Here is a 17004-nt window from a genome sequence, read left to right as displayed (position 1 = left end):
GAAAAAAAGAACAAGAGTAAATAAAAAAAAAAATGACAAGTGGCCAAAGTGGGCATGATCATTCGTTTACAATACGTCAAGAAATTCAACGTTTCGAAAGTGTTCATCCGTCTATTTATGCTATTTACGATTTAATTGATCTTATTTCTGACACACAAATTGCCAAGCAGATAAGAGAACATGTTGTAGCTATTGAAGGTATTTATTTAAGACATTACTGAGTATTGCAAACCATCTGTTGTAAGTTCAAGTGATATGACAGCTCACTTAGTTCATTATTTTTTAAATTTATTTTTTAAATAATTTTTAATCTCAGGAATTTGAACGAGATTGAATCAAAAAATTAAATCATTAATTATTTGAACGTTTCGTCAATTACATTTTGACTTCATCAGCAAAATTCAATAGAAATTTTTTATGTCTAAATATCACATAAGTTTAAATAACAAAATTTGATATTATTCATCAAGTAACAGGAATCCATTTAATTAATAATTTATTTTTTAAATTTTCAGATTCTTTTGTCAATAGTCATGAATGGACACTGGCTAGAGATGTACCAGAGCTACATCTGGGAATTATTGGATCATGTGATTCAGGTAAATCGGCACTGGTACATCGCTATTTGACAGGATCATTTATGCATGAGGAATCCCCAGAAGGCGGTAGATTTAAAAAAGAAATTTTTATTAATGATCAAAGTTATTTATTATTGATTAGAGATGAAGGCGGTGTCCCTGAATCACAGGTAATTTTTTTTTTAATTATAAATTAATTGTTTGGTTGCATGACAAGTAATTGTGCCATCAAAGTTGGCGGACATCCGACAGTTTAAAAATTTTAAAACAAAAAATTTTTTTTATTTTATCAATTTAATTAATTAATTTTTTTTTATGTAATTTAAAAATTGTCTTATGTCTGGTACATTTACATACTAAGTAATTATAATAATAAATATTGTTGTTATATAATTACAGTTCTCGTCATGGATCGATGCTGTTTTATTGGTGTTTAGTTTAGAAAGCGAAGAGAGTTTTTCGATTCTTTGTAATTATTATAATAAAATGTGTTCATTTCGTAATATGACAGATGTACCAAAAATTTTAGTCGGAGTACAAGGTAATTATTTATTCATTATTTATCTAGGTGGCCTTGGAATTAATGTCCCAGACAGAAATATTTCAAATATAAAGAACTAGGTGATAGAATTTAAATTAGTAGCAGCTGAAACTTTGCTGGGATAGGTTACGGCCCGCCTCAGTCACTGTCGGTCTGTAATTGACGCTCACAAGTGTTTTGGTTCCGTACTAGTAGAGTCTAAGACAGAGTACGTCGACATCAGCCTGACTGATGAGTCTGTTAATGAACTTGACGGTTGATAAAAAAATTTAATGGGAATATTTCTGCTGGGGACATTATCTGGGACGTAAACCTGTGCCAGGATTTACTTGATATTTAAAAAATCTAATTAATTACTTGTAGATTCGATCAACGATACAAATCCCCGTGTGATTAAGGACGTGAGGCCACGTAAGTTAGCATGTGAGTTACGGTGTCCTTATTACGAAACCTGTGCCATTTATGGATTAAACGTAGAGCGTGTATTTCAAGATGTTTGTCAGAAAATAATAGTTAAAATGTCTGATAAATCTCAGTTGTCGCAGCGATGTAATGGTAGCCAGAGTTCTAGTGATAATTTACAACAACAAGAACCAAGATACTCAATACCTGTGATTACTAAAACCGTAATACCGTCAGCTAAAGATTCAGATACGAGCAGTCCCTCGAAAATTAGTGTTACGACAGATAAAGCCGAAGAATTTATACGACCGAGCCAAGATAATGTGACGCAGTGCGATCCAGTTATAACGAATGATACTAGTTTTCAGTATATACAGACCCCTCACCCGGAGTTCCGTAGCTCTATTTTAACGCCGACGACAATCAGAAAGTTTCGTAGGAAATCAAATATTTTTACGCCGTCTAAGAAAGAAAAGTACAACATGGAGGAGATGGGAGTTGGCAGAGAGATACCCGTCAAGCAGGGATACCTTTTTAAGCGCAGCAGCAAGTCCTTGAAGGAGCGTAAAAAAAAGTATGTGACTCTACTGGAAGACGGGAGACTGACTTACCACCCAAGTCTTCATGACTACATGAATGACATCAACGGCAAAGTAATTCTTCTCCAGTATGTCACAGTTAAAGTACCTGGTAAAACACCAAAAGGCTCAAAAGCAACCGCCACTCAAGATGACAGCTTCGAGTTCGCAATAATATCACTGGAGAACAAGACATGGAACTTCGAAGCGAGCAACGCCGAGGACCGCGACAGCTGGATCACTGCTATCGAACTCCAGATATTATCAAGCTTGCAGAACAGCGACGCTGATAAGAAAAACGAAACCGAAGCCTTCAAAATGCACTGCATAAAAAATAAAGTGTCTGGTAATGATGCATGCGCTGACTGCAGTGCCCCGAATCCCGACTGGGCGAGTCTCAATCTCGGAATTTTGGTTTGCATCGAGTGCTCAGGTATACACAGGAATTTAGGCTCACATATATCGAAAATACGTTCGCTAGATCTTGACGACTGGTCTGCTGGACAGTTGAGTGTCATGCTAGCACTAGGTAACGATATTGCCAACGGAGTTTGGGAGTATTGTCTCAACAGCAAGTTGAAGCCCAACTCAGATTCTCCTCGTGAAGCTAAAGAGCAGTGGATTCGTTGGAAGTATGAAGACAAGGCTTTTTTACCACCTGCTAATCCAAATATTTCAATTGGAAAATTGCTCATCGATTCTGTTTGCCGGTAAGTCCACTGCTTATTTTAATTAATTATTTAAACTTACGGTAAAAGACCCAGTACCTGATCAGGGAACTAGTACTCGATCACTTCATGTATTTGTTCATCTATATTTAGTAAAATTTACTAAAATAAATACATGAGTGATCGGATCCTAGTTCCCTGACCAGGTACTGGGTCTCTTGTCTTGATTTAATTTAAATTAAAATTTTATTTTAAAGAGGTGATATGAGGGCTTTCACTCTCTGCTTGGCAAGATGTACATACGAAGATATAAATATGTCAGTCAGTAATGAAGATTTGAGAACGCCTTTACATCTAGCTTGCGCTACGGGAAACTTGGCCATGGCTCAATTATTAATATGGGTAAATATTAACACTAAATATGCCTAATAATGATGATGATTTACAGTGTCTGTGACAATTCAAAAACAGCTTAATCAAATATTTGTTCTACAATTACAGCACAAGGCGAATCCCCAAAATCTTGATCACGAAGGCCGTACCTGTATGTCGTACGTCAGAGCATTAGAGAGAACCCTCGACAACACGTCGGATTCAATTGAAATGCAGAAACTTTTAGAAGTATTAGAGCAGGCAAGTATATCTAGTATGGACGACACTGAAACGACCCAGTATTAAGACACACACTTGTTTGTTTAGTTTAGTGACTGATAACAAACTTAATATATTTGTTTATTAAGTCGTTTATCTTTTACCGTTGGTACTTATTTTATTTTTATAATTTTATTCCACCGACTTGTTTTATTGAAGATAAAAAAATGTTTTTAGCTCATATAATATATATAAGTATTTGTAGATTTTATTAACTGAAATTTTATTGTAACTAAATGAATTTTAATTTTCTTTTAACTTTTATTTTTTATCAATATTTTATGTTTTTAAATCTATTCATATAAAATATACATATGTATGTATGTATTTATTTATTTATGTATGTCGGCTATTTTATACTGAATGTTTTAATTAACATTAGTTATTTAATTAATTAATTTAAAAAAATTAATACGTCACAGGAAAGTAACGGTAACATCACAACTCGGTAATAGAAAAGAAAAAAAAAATTATTTAGATGAAATATAATCGAGTGTAATTTTTGTCAATGACTGAGAAGTACAAAGCACTCCATAAATCTAGTTAATATTATATTTATATATTGAAATGTACGTATTCAAATATGCTTTTACAGTTCACATGTTATTTGAATATAATTGTATTGTCTCGTAAACTATGTCTTTATTTTTTATTCTAATACAAAAATGCTCTTTTCATTTCGTTGTCAGTTTCGGCATCATCTTCTGCAACAAAAATTACAAAGTATGACACTGATGATAATTTTCGGATTTTTTTTTTTAAACAAATTAATGACAGAAAAAAAATCTGAAAAACGGTTGACCCTGAAGAAAAAAGTCTTTCGGATAAACGCTAGCACATAAAAGTTAAAGAAGAAGATTTTTCTAGGATTCAGAGAAGTCTCTAGGAAAATTGCTAGCCCATAGAAGTGAAGGGAACAAATTTTTTTCCCAAGTAACGAGCCCTGACTCTAGAAAAACTGGCCCTAAAATATGATACTGAAGTTAGCCGACGTCTAATAATTTTTGGACTTTTTTTTAGACGGTAAATTATAAAAAAAAATTCCACTTGTAGTCTTTGAAATTTTTTACATGTGCATATTTTTAATTTTTTTTTTTCTTCAAATTTAATTGTCAAAAAGAAAAACCTAAAAATTTTCAATTGTCTTCTAACTTCAGGATCATCTCTAAAGTGTCTAAAAACAGTACCTCTGCCATACTCATATTTTTGCTCACTAATAATTAAGTTGTAAAAAATACTTACTGCAAAAAGGGTAAGTTCCGGTCGTCTCTAAAGCAAAATTCCCGCGTGCTGGTAACCGCGGAGCGCTTAAACCCATCAAAGAGCATGAATTGGCATCGCACTTGTCTTCAAGGACGAAATCTGTCCATCGTAAGCTTGCTGTCGTCGCGTTGTAACGGTACGCCCACATGTAACACGGCTCTTTTATAGCTGCGGCCATGTAACGCGGGGCCCTTGTGTGACTGCAAGTCACCAGATTGTACAAAATAGTTATTGTCACTTTTGGAATCTGATAGAAAGATTTGTAAGGGAAAGATTCGCCGTCTAGCAGACAGTTTGGCTGCCACTTGCCTCCGTTGACAAAGTAGTCAACGTCGCCGACTCCTGATGTCATTCCTAGACCAAGAAACGGTAAAAATGGTTTCCCGTCAGTGTGCACCACGTCCACAAAATCGGCGTCCGTGTTGTCAAGCCGCACCTCCGGGTTCCTGCCCTGGAATCCCGGCTGCGCTGGGTCCAAAGCCGTGATACGATGGATTTTTGGATCCGTGAAATTTTTTCCGACGTATCCCATTATATGCGAGCCGAGACTGTGACCCAGTAGATGGACATTTTGAACATCCAGGGAATAATTGTCTTGTAAATAATGAATTACTCTGAAAATTTATCCACCACAATCATTGGTATCAATGAAAAAATTTTTTTTAAGTCATTTATTATTAAAGACCTTCGAATTTCGGCGGCTACTGTCCGAGTATTAGCGGCAGCTGTGAAATAAAATCCCGAGGACCCTTGTGCCCAATCTACTGCAAATACGTTACCATCTGTCTGTCAAAATAAAGTAATTCATTTTTTATCCACAATCTTCATAATCTGTATTGATATGAATAGATTATAATACCATAAATAATAATGCTTCCGTTAAATTTTTAAACCAAGCGGTATTAGAATCACTTGAATATCCATGAGTAATAAAATACATGGGCTTCTGAGGATCAAATTCTGGATTCATTTCAATCGACGGCCAAGTTTGGACAAAACTTTTATTTACGGCTCTGCAATTAATTTATTTTAAAACGACAATTACTTTAAATAGTCACTGGTCGTATTAATCTCTGGTGTCCCTACTGGGTTCCACTGAGACCTAGACTGGGATAACGTAAACGTTTCTTACAGTTTTTGAGACAAAGTACTAGATCTACTAATAAAATATAACAATATTTTAATATAAATTATAAATAAAGACACTAATCGTTAGTAATATTAAAATTTTCTCAAAAATATTCTACTTTTAGCACAAATTTTTATATAAATTTAATATGCCAACTTTCCCGCGAAATTTTCATCAAATCTCGAGCAAGTCAATTAAAATTAAATGAAAAAAATTGGGAGTTAATTCAGAGAGATTACGGATTTTATTTAAATTCGAATTTACTCCGGTCCAGAATTTTGATTTTAAAAATTAACTTCTTTTCGAAGTGAATTTTACTCCGAAGAGATCAAAGAAATAAACAGTCATCGGCTCTGCATTTACTCCGAATTCTCTCTGCAATTTTTTTACAGTATACTTTTATTACAGATCATGACTTCGATTGCTACTGGGGCTTTTTTTTTATCACGCAGTCATTTAAATAAATATATGATTCATAAATTTGAAATATAGACTGACCGATTGGAGAAAAAAAATTTAGTGTCGACTTCTTCTCTGGATTTCGGAAGAGGGTAAGGACGAAATAAAGTGAACCATGGGTACTCATTATCAAAGCAGCCCAACTCTTCATAACAAACTTGATCAGCAATCACTACACATTAATTATTAATAATTAATTACTTTATATTTTTTTTTCTAGTAAGTATTTAAATATTTGACTTACCGGATACCGTCCCAATTAATAAACACAGCAGTATTTTATAACTCATAACGTATATTTTTTTTTACGCTGAATAAATAGTATTTACAATGATATAGAAGAGAAATATGATGGGCCGACTGAGCGAATAAGAGAATTAATGAAAAGCTTGAAAAATAGATCACTGAATTAAATCAACAGCAAACATTTAATCAGGTGAGCACGAAGAATTGACAAAAGGTCGACGTTTAAAATGAGCTAGTGATTGATAATATATTCATAAATTATTCTCATTATCTTTAATATAATACTTGCGCGGTACACATTTCAATAGCAACAGACATCAGATTCAATGTTAAACTCGATTTAAAATTTTCCGCTGACACATATAATCACTTACATAAATTTAATTATAATATTTAAGTAATAAAACATAAACTTTTATTATTTAACTTTTTATAAAAGTACAAAAATTTTATAAATATGAGGTATTTAATTTTAATAATGACTGACTTTTATTAATTACTTGAGTAATTAATTTTTTAGCCAAATCGCATGTAACGTATTTCTGCACTAGTAACGTAATACGTGTCTCCTAATTCCATTTGACCCTTTTCAAGTTCACCTACAAAATAAAATAAGTAATAAAAGTATTAGGCTTCGAACGTCACGTTTCTTTAGACCCCCCCACCCCTCCCCCATAAGTGTAAATATTTTATGAACGTCCCCTTATTGTTACCTGGTACATAAATATTTGGTGGAAACATTGGAATACGGCTGTAGCAATTAATTGTCGTCCATTTTTCATTTTTATTTTCGCTCGTCAGTGAACTCATCCATGAAAAAGGTTCTCTGGATAAATAATTATCAATTAGTGATATCATAATTTAAATTAGTAATTATATACACGTACTTAGTAGTAATTTCTGAAATAATTTGCATCGGTGCTGGCATACTGATGGTGTAGACATTTGGCTTCTCTAAATATGAGAATTTGAGCGGTGAATTAGGGCCGCTGTACTTTTTAAAAATAGTTTCGAAAATAGAATGAGAGACTTCGCAGCGGCAATCAATTTGACTCTGGATCAGTTGAAGAAATTCTAAACTTATGTGAACTTGAGCCAATGCCTTTAATTTATTACTGTAATTAATATTTAATACTTAATTATTTTAGAAAAATTTAATTATCACAGCCGGCTTTGATTAGAAATTTTTAAAGCCTACCGATAGTTATCGAGTTTGAATTCATCACTCGACACATTAGTTATCAATTTCTGGAGATCAGACATCTCGAGCAGGCTCATATTTGATAGCAAATATAAATAATCTCGACTGATCTTCTCTATTCCCATGTCAATTACCAACTCCAATGATATCGAACCCGCATGCAGAGAAAACTTTTTATGTTCACTGTCCAGTTCTGAGACCATTCCCGCGAATCTCGTGTCCTCCGTGCTATTGAACTAAAATATTAACAAGAAATTTACTGACCCAACTCCCAATAAAAAAATAAGTAAATACTAAATATTTACTTGAGGTTTGAAATTTTTTTCAACCATCGCTTCAAAAATTGCGTAGACACAATCAGTTATCAGGACGTAATTATCAGCTGCTCTAATAATCTGCCAGAACTTATCAGTAAAATCAAGATTGTCTCTTCTAGGAAGTTCTTCAATGAACTCAATCAGTTTTGTTCTTCTGTCATTGTCTTCAGAAACTTGTATGCCTTCAGTGTTCTCGTCGCTCTCAAAAGGATCATCTCCACTCAGTAGTCTTTTTAATTGACGCATGACGACATCATCGCTCTATTTTAAATTAAAAAATTTATCAGTCGCATATATAATTATATGAGAAATATAAATTACCTGTTTGTAAGAATTATCGAAATCTTTTGGGAAAATTAACGGCTTGACGCTGTACCGTGAACTTAAATGTTTTTCATGATACTTTTGAACCATTGTTAAATATTTATCTAGCAGCACTATCTGGTCCCATAGATCACACAGCGGACTTGCTCTTGAACCGCTTATTATTTCTGCGACCTGGTAAAATATCATTCTTCATAAAATAATTAAAAATGATAAATAATTATCTGATAAAAATAATTATAGCAGCGTACAAGTTTATTAGACAAGGCAGTTGGTGGCGGTAAAAATGTCAAACTATCCCAAGTGGCTTCAACTTTCAAGTATCCTTTAAATTCATCAGTAGACTGCTCCCTTGTATCAATCATTTCATAACTAGTTCCACATAATTCGTAAGTGCTGGTGATTTTAATGTCAACATCAAGTGAAGACGAACCCACCAGATCAAAGTGCTGTCTCATAAGATCAGAAAATCCGTTCTGAATGTGATTGAGTGACGTCATTGCTGGCAAACTGACATCAATTGGAATAAAATACTTGTCACTGAATACGGTACCAATTAATACACCTCTTTCTTCATCATTTTCTTTAGGATCACATAAAGAAAATACTGGAAGTGTCCATGTATCAGCACTCAGTTTTTCCTGAGCGACATTAATCAATTCCCTATGAATAATTAATTAAATAAATAAGTTTTGACTAAAATAAATATTTTAATTAAATAAAATAAATTATGTTTACGCTGCAGTACGTCTGTCAAGAGGAATGTGTTTTTCTTCATCTCTAAACCAATTTTTTTTAGTCGGCGCTATCGTTACATTGAAGCTGTCGTCGCCAAATGAGTGCGACAAAGGAGAACCTGTGGTATCCATTGCTACAAATATTAATTATTTATATTACTCTACTCCAATTATTGAATCAGAGAGATCAAGATCCTTCGGAGCTCAAATTGAAATACTAATAAATTATGATCCCGAAGTTGGCAGACAATTAAAAATTTTCGATTTTTTTTCAACAATTAAATTTGAAGAAGAAACAAAACTAAAAAAACCCACATGTAAAAAATTTAAAAGACTATAAGTGAAATTTTTTTTTTGTATTTTATAGTTTTTTAAAAAATCGAAAAATTATTAGACGTCTAATTTCAGAATCATAATAAATTTAATTACCCAATGAATCGTTGATATTATTTTCATCTTTTATTATTTCTTTCAGGTCTTGGGGTTTCTGTAATTCAAATAAAAATTGAATGTGATAATAAGAATAATAAAATTAATTAAAAATTGATAACTTACAACGTAACAAAATAAAACACATTCAGCATTAGGACCAAGTTGTGGAAAAAGACGATTTACATATGACAGCCGTGTTTTTATGGCTTTAAATTCAGTACCTTGGACAATTTTTCTCATTTGCTCCATATCATTTATTTTTTCCACTTTATTCATTTTTGAAAAATACTAATAAATTTAAAAATCTAATTGTTTATATATTTTGCTCACTTGTCCGTTAACAATGTGCGAGTTTCTGCTAACAGTCGCTGAGAACTCGCACTGCGCGGCGCGCGAACACTGGCGCCATTTGAATTCACGCGGTAAACTGACGCACTACTGCCAGTGCTGCCAGAACGTGGGATATTTCTACCCCTTCCAGAGCGCCTCGCGCGCGGTGCCCACACGCAAATTTGTCTATCGGTGTGTCGGGAAACCGAATGGAGCCGAGAGAAACCGAGCGCTGTAGACAAGCGGAGGAGAAATGGTACTCCCACCATGCGTCATTTCGTACCCGCTCAGAGTTGCGTGTTCAAATCCGCACGCGAATTTGATTTTTTTTTTTTTCATTATTTTTTAACGCAATTAATTTTTAAATATTTATCTGTTCAAATATTTTAATTAATTGATAATTAAAAATTTTTTGACAAATTTCAATGGCTGTAAAACAGATAAATAAATATTAAAACATAATCCTCTCATTGCACTTTTATTTAATGATAAATTTTAGATTATTAATTTTAATTTTAATAAATAATTATTATTAAAAGCTATTTATTATTAATATTAGTGATTATTTTTAATTGTTACTTAAGGTTCAAATACGATTTTTATACAAGATGTTACACTCGATTGGTTTCAAGAGCTTCAAATCGTGTGTTCGCAACCACGACGAAGCAAATTTTTTTTTTTTTTTTTTCTAATTAATAATTAATTAATTTCTAATTATCTTTAACTAATTTTTACAAAAAATGCATAATTCCGGATATTCAGAGAAAAAATATGTATGGTATTTCTCTAGGATAGAAATCACATAGAAATCCCATAGAAATACCATACATATTTTTTCTCTGAATATCCGATGTATAGTATTTCTCTGGAATAGAAATCACATAGAAATCCCATAGAAATACCATACATATTTTTTCTCTGAATATTCGATGTATAGTATTTCTCTGGAATAGAAATCACATAGAAATCCCATAGAAATACCATACATATTTTTTCTCTGAATATCCGATGTATAGTATTTCTCTGGAATAGAAATCACATAGAAATCCCATAGAAATACCATACATATTTTTTCTCTGAATATCCGATGTATAGTATTTCTCTGGAATAGAAATCACATAGAAATCCCATAGAAATACCATACATATTTTTTCTCTGAATATCCGATGTATAGTATTTCTCTGGAATAGAAATCACATAGAAATCCCATAGAAATACCATACATATTTTTTCTCTGAATATCCGATGTATAGTATTTCTCTGGAATAGAAATCACATAGAAATCCCATAGAAATACCATACATATTTTTTCTCTGAATATTCGATGTATAGTATTTCTCTGGAATAGAAATCACATAGAAATCCCATAGAAATACCATACATATTTTTTTCTGAATATCCGATGTATAGTATTTCTCTGGAATAGAAATCACATAGAAATCCCATAGAAATACCATACATATTTTTTCTCTGAATATCCGATGTATAGTATTTCTCTGGAATAGAAATCACATAGAAATCCCATAGAAATACCATACATATTTTTTCTCTGAATATCCGATGTATAGTATTTCTCTGGAATAGAAATCACATAGAAATCCCATAGAAATACCATACATATTTTTTCTCTGAATATCCGATGTATAGTATTTCTCTGGAATAGAAATCACATAGAAATCCCATAGAAATACCATACATATTTTTTCTCTGAATATTCGATGTATAGTATTTCTCTGGAATAGAAATCACATAGAAATCCCATAGAAATACCATACATATTTTTTTCTGAATATCCGATGTATAGTATTTCTCTGGAATAGAAATCACATAGAAATCCCATAGAAATACCATACATATTTTTTCTCTGAATATCCGATGTATAGTATTTCTCTGGAATAGAAATCACATAGAAATCCCATAGAAATACCATACATATTTTTTCTCTGAATATCCGATGTATAGTATTTCTCTGGAATAGAAATCACATAGAAATCCCATAGAAATACCATACATATTTTTTCTCTGAATATCCGATGTATAGTATTTCTCTGGAATAGAAATCACATAGAAATCCCATAGAAATACCATACATATTTTTTCTCTGAATATCCGATGTATAGTATTTCTCTGGAATAGAAATCACATAGAAATCCCATAGAAATACCATACATATTTTTTCTCTGAATATCCGATGTATAGTATTTCTCTGGAATAGAAATCACATAGAAATCCCATAGAAATACCATACATATTTTTTCTCTGAATATCCGATGTATAGTATTTCTCTGGAATAGAAATCACATAGAAATCCCATAGAAATACCATACATATTTTTTCTCTGAATATTCGATGTATAGTATTTCTCTGGAATAGAAATCACATAGAAATCCCATAGAAATACCATACATATTTTTTCTCTGAATATCCGATGTATAGTATTTCTCTGGAATAGAAATCACATAGAAATCCCATAGAAATACCATACATATTTTTTCTCTGAATATCCGATGTATAGTATTTCTCTGGAATAGAAATCACATAGAAATCCCATAGAAATACCATACATATTTTTTCTCTGAATATCCGATGTATAGTATTTCTCTGGAATAGAAATCACATAGAAATCCCATAGAAATACCATACATATTTTTTCTCTGAATATCCGATGTATAGTATTTCTCTGGAATAGAAATCACATAGAAATCCCATAGAAATACCATACATATTTTTTCTCTGAATATTCGATGTATAGTATTTCTCTGGAATAGAAATCACATAGAAATCCCATAGAAATACCATACATATTTTTTCTCTGAATATCCGATGTATAGTATTTCTCTGGAATAGAAATCACATAGAAATCCCATAGAAATACCATACATATTTTTTCTCTGAATATTCGATGTATAGTATTTCTCTGGAATAGAAATCACATAGAAATCCCATAGAAATACCATACATATTTTTTCTCTGAATATCCGATGTATAGTATTTCTCTGGAATAGAAATCACATAGAAATCCCATAGAAATACCATACATATTTTTTCTCTGAATATCCGATGTATAGTATTTCTCTGGAATAGAAATCACATAGAAATCCCATAGAAATACCATACATATTTTTTCTCTGAATATCCGATGTATAGTATTTCTCTGGAATAGAAATCACATAGAAATCCCATAGAAATACCATACATATTTTTTCTCTGAATATTCGATGTATAGTATTTCTCTGGAATAGAAATCACATAGAAATCCCATAGAAATACCATACATATTTTTTCTCTGAATATCCGATGTATAGTATTTCTCTGGAATAGAAATCACATAGAAATCCCATAGAAATACCATACATATTTTTTCTCTGAATATTCGATGTATAGTATTTCTCTGGAATAGAAATCACATAGAAATCCCATAGAAATACCATACATATTTTTTCTCTGAATATCCGATGTATAGTATTTCTCTGGAATAGAAATCACATAGAAATCCCATAGAAATACCATACATATTTTTTCTCTGAATATTCGATGTATAGTATTTCTCTGGAATAGAAATCACATAGAAATCCCATAGAAATACCATACATATTTTTTCTCTGAATATCCGATGTATAGTATTTCTCTGGAATAGAAATCACATAGAAATCCCATAGAAATACCATACATATTTTTTCTCTGAATATCCGATGTATAGTATTTCTCTGGAATAGAAATCACATAGAAATCCCATAGAAATACCATACATATTTTTTCTCTGAATATCCGATGTATAGTATTTCTCTGGAATAGAAATCACATAGAAATCCCATAGAAATACCATACATATTTTTTCTCTGAATATCCGATGTATAGTATTTCTCTGGAATAGAAATCACATAGAAATCCCATAGAAATACCATACATATTTTTTCTCTGAATATTCGATGTATAGTATTTCTCTGGAATAGAAATCACATAGAAATCCCATAGAAATACCATACATATTTTTTTCTGAATATTCGATGTATAGTATTTCTCTGGAATAGAAATCACATAGAAATCCCATAGAAATACCATACATATTTTTTCTCTGAATATCCGATGTATAGTATTTCTCTGGAATAGAAATCACATAGAAATCCCATAGAAATACCATACATATTTTTTCTCTGAATATCCGATGTATAGTATTTCTCTGGAATAGAAATCACATAGAAATCCCATAGAAATACCATACATATTTTTTCTCTGAATATCCGATGTATAGTATTTCTCTGGAATAGAAATCACATAGAAATCCCATAGAAATACCATACATATTTTTTCTCTGAATATTCGATGTATAGTATTTCTCTGGAATAGAAATCACATAGAAATCCCATAGAAATACCATACATATTTTTTCTCTGAATATCCGATGTATAGTATTTCTCTGGAATAGAAATCACATAGAAATCCCATAGAAATACCATACATATTTTTTCTCTGAATATCCGATGTATAGTATTTCTCTGGAATAGAAATCACATAGAAATCCCATAGAAATACCATACATATTTTTTCTCTGAATATCCGATGTATAGTATTTCTCTGGAATAGAAATCACATAGAAATCCCATAGAAATACCATACATATTTTTTCTCTGAATATCCGATGTATAGTATTTCTCTGGAATAGAAATCACATAGAAATCCCATAGAAATACCATACATATTTTTTCTCTGAATATTCGATGTATAGTATTTCTCTGGAATAGAAATCACATAGAAATCCCATAGAAATACCATACATATTTTTTCTCTGAATATCCGATGTATAGTATTTCTCTGGAATAGAAATCACATAGAAATCCCATAGAAATACCATACATATTTTTTCTCTGAATATCCGATGTATAGTATTTCTCTGGAATAGAAATCACATAGAAATCCCATAGAAATACCATACATATTTTTTCTCTGAATATCCGATGTATAGTATTTCTCTGGAATAGAAATCACATAGAAATCCCATAGAAATACCATACATATTTTTTCTCTGAATATCCGATGTATAGTATTTCTCTGGAATAGAAATCACATAGAAATCCCATAGAAATACCATACATATTTTTTCTCTGAATATCCGATGTATAGTATTTCTCTGGAATAGAAATCACATAGAAATCCCATAGAAATACCATACATATTTTTTCTCTGAATATCCGATGTATAGTATTTCTCTGGAATAGAAATCACATAGAAATCCCATAGAAATACCATACATATTTTTTCTCTGAATATCCGATGTATAGTATTTCTCTGGAATAGAAATCACATAGAAATCCCATAGAAATACCATACATATTTTTTCTCTGAATATCCGATGTATAGTATTTCTCTGGAATAGAAATCACATAGAAATCCCATAGAAATACCATACATATTTTTTCTCTGAATATTCGATGTATAGTATTTCTCTGGAATAGAAATCACATAGAAATCCCATAGAAATACCATACATATTTTTTCTCTGAATATCCGATGTATAGTATTTCTCTGGAATAGAAATCACATAGAAATCCCATAGAAATACCATACATATTTTTTCTCTGAATATTCGATGTATAGTATTTCTCTGGAATAGAAATCACATAGAAATCCCATAGAAATACCATACATATTTTTTCTCTGAATATTCGATGTATAGTATTTCTCTGGAATAGAAATCACATAGAAATCCCATAGAAATACCATACATATTTTTTCTCTGAATATCCGATGTATAGTATTTCTCTGGAATAGAAATCACATAGAAATCCCATAGAAATACCATACATATTTTTTCTCTGAATATTCGATGTATAGTATTTCTCTGGAATAGAAATCACATAGAAATCCCATAGAAATACCATACATATTTTTTCTCTGAATATTCGATGTATAGTATTTCTCTGGAATAGAAATCACATAGAAATCCCATAGAAATACCATACATATTTTTTCTCTGAATATCCGATGTATAGTATTTCTCTGGAATAGAAATCACATAGAAATCCCATAGAAATACCATACATATTTTTTCTCTGAATATCCGATGTATAGTATTTCTCTGGAATAGAAATCACATAGAAATCCCATAGAAATACCATACATATTTTTTCTCTGAATATCCGATGTATAGTATTTCTCTGGAATAGAAATCACATAGAAATCCCATAGAAATACCATACATATTTTTTCTCTGAATATCCGATGTATAGTATTTCTCTGGAATAGAAATCACATAGAAATCCCATAGAAATACCATACATATTTTTTCTCTGAATATTCGATGTATAGTATTTCTCTGGAATAGAAATCACATAGAAATCCCATAGAAATACCATACATATTTTTTCTCTGAATATCCGATGTATAGTATTTCTCTGGAATAGAAATCACATAGAAATCCCATAGAAATACCATACATATTTTTTCTCTGAATATCCGATGTATAGTATTTCTCTGGAATAGAAATCACATAGAAATCCCATAGAAATACCATACATATTTTTTCTCTGAATATCCGATGTATAGTATTTCTCTGGAATAGAAATCACATAGAAATCCCATAGAAATACCATACATATTTTTTCTCTGAATATCCGATGTATAGTATTTCTCTGGAATAGAAATCACATAGAAATCCCATAGAAATACCATACATATTTTTTCTCTGAATATCCGATGTATAGTATTTCTCTGGAATAGAAATCACATAGAAATCCCATAGAAATACCATACATATTTTTTCTCTGAATATCCGATGTATAGTATTTCTCTGGAATAGAAATCACATAGAAATCCCATAGAAATACCATACATATTTTTTCTCTGAATATTCGATGTATAGTATTTCTCTGGAATAGAAATCACATAGAAATCCCATAGAAATACCATACATATTTTTTCTCTGAATATCCGATGTATAGTATTTCTCTGGAATAGAAATCACATAGAAATCCCATAGAAATACCATACATATTTTTCTCTGAATATCGATGTATAGTATTTCTCTGGAATAGAAATCACATAGAAATCCCATAGAAATACCATACATATTTTTTCTCTGAATATCCGATGTATAGTATTTCTCTGGAATAGAAATCACATAGAAATCCCATAGAAATACCATACATATT

General features: G+C 31.4%; 3 protein-coding genes across 3 annotated transcripts; 1 reads left to right on the top strand and 2 right to left on the bottom strand.

Annotated features, from left to right (window-relative positions):
* The first annotated feature begins 32 nt into the window (after positions 1–32).
* LOC130676438 (centaurin-gamma-1A) lies at positions 33–3670 on the top strand. Its single transcript, XM_057482629.1, has 6 exons — positions 33–198; positions 516–748; positions 978–1119; positions 1483–2809; positions 3025–3169; positions 3269–3670. Exons 1-6 carry the CDS (start codon positions 33–35, stop codon positions 3443–3445), a joined length of 2190 nt encoding a protein of 729 aa, XP_057338612.1. The 3' UTR covers positions 3446–3670.
* Positions 3671–3956: 286 nt separating this feature from the next.
* Positions 3957–6700, bottom strand: LOC130676441 (pancreatic triacylglycerol lipase-like). The gene is made up of 6 exons (XM_057482635.1): positions 6514–6700; positions 6309–6441; positions 5541–5694; positions 5367–5467; positions 4661–5295; positions 3957–4122 (listed from the first exon to the last, which is right to left on the bottom strand). The coding sequence occupies exons 1-6, from the start codon at positions 6557–6559 to the stop codon at positions 4073–4075; spliced, it is 1119 nt and encodes a 372-aa protein (XP_057338618.1). The 5' UTR covers positions 6560–6700; the 3' UTR covers positions 3957–4072.
* A 174-nt stretch (positions 6701–6874) lies between these two features.
* LOC130676440 (uncharacterized) lies at positions 6875–9791 on the bottom strand (the record flags this gene model as incomplete). The annotated part of the gene is given in 10 exon segments (XM_057482633.1): positions 6875–7114; positions 7229–7341; positions 7403–7630; positions 7714–7952; positions 8022–8294; positions 8355–8531; positions 8609–9020; positions 9096–9228; positions 9524–9581; positions 9650–9791. Coding segments are annotated over 10 exon segments (1858 nt in total), but the record flags the coding sequence as incomplete, so codon positions are not given.
* Between the last annotated feature and the right edge of the window lie 7213 nt (positions 9792–17004).

Source organism: Microplitis mediator, chromosome 10 (genome assembly GCF_029852145.1).
Source record: "Microplitis mediator isolate UGA2020A chromosome 10, iyMicMedi2.1, whole genome shotgun sequence".
Classification (NCBI taxonomy): domain Eukaryota; kingdom Metazoa; phylum Arthropoda; class Insecta; order Hymenoptera; family Braconidae; genus Microplitis; species Microplitis mediator.
This window is presented reverse-complemented; position numbering and strand designations above follow the sequence as displayed.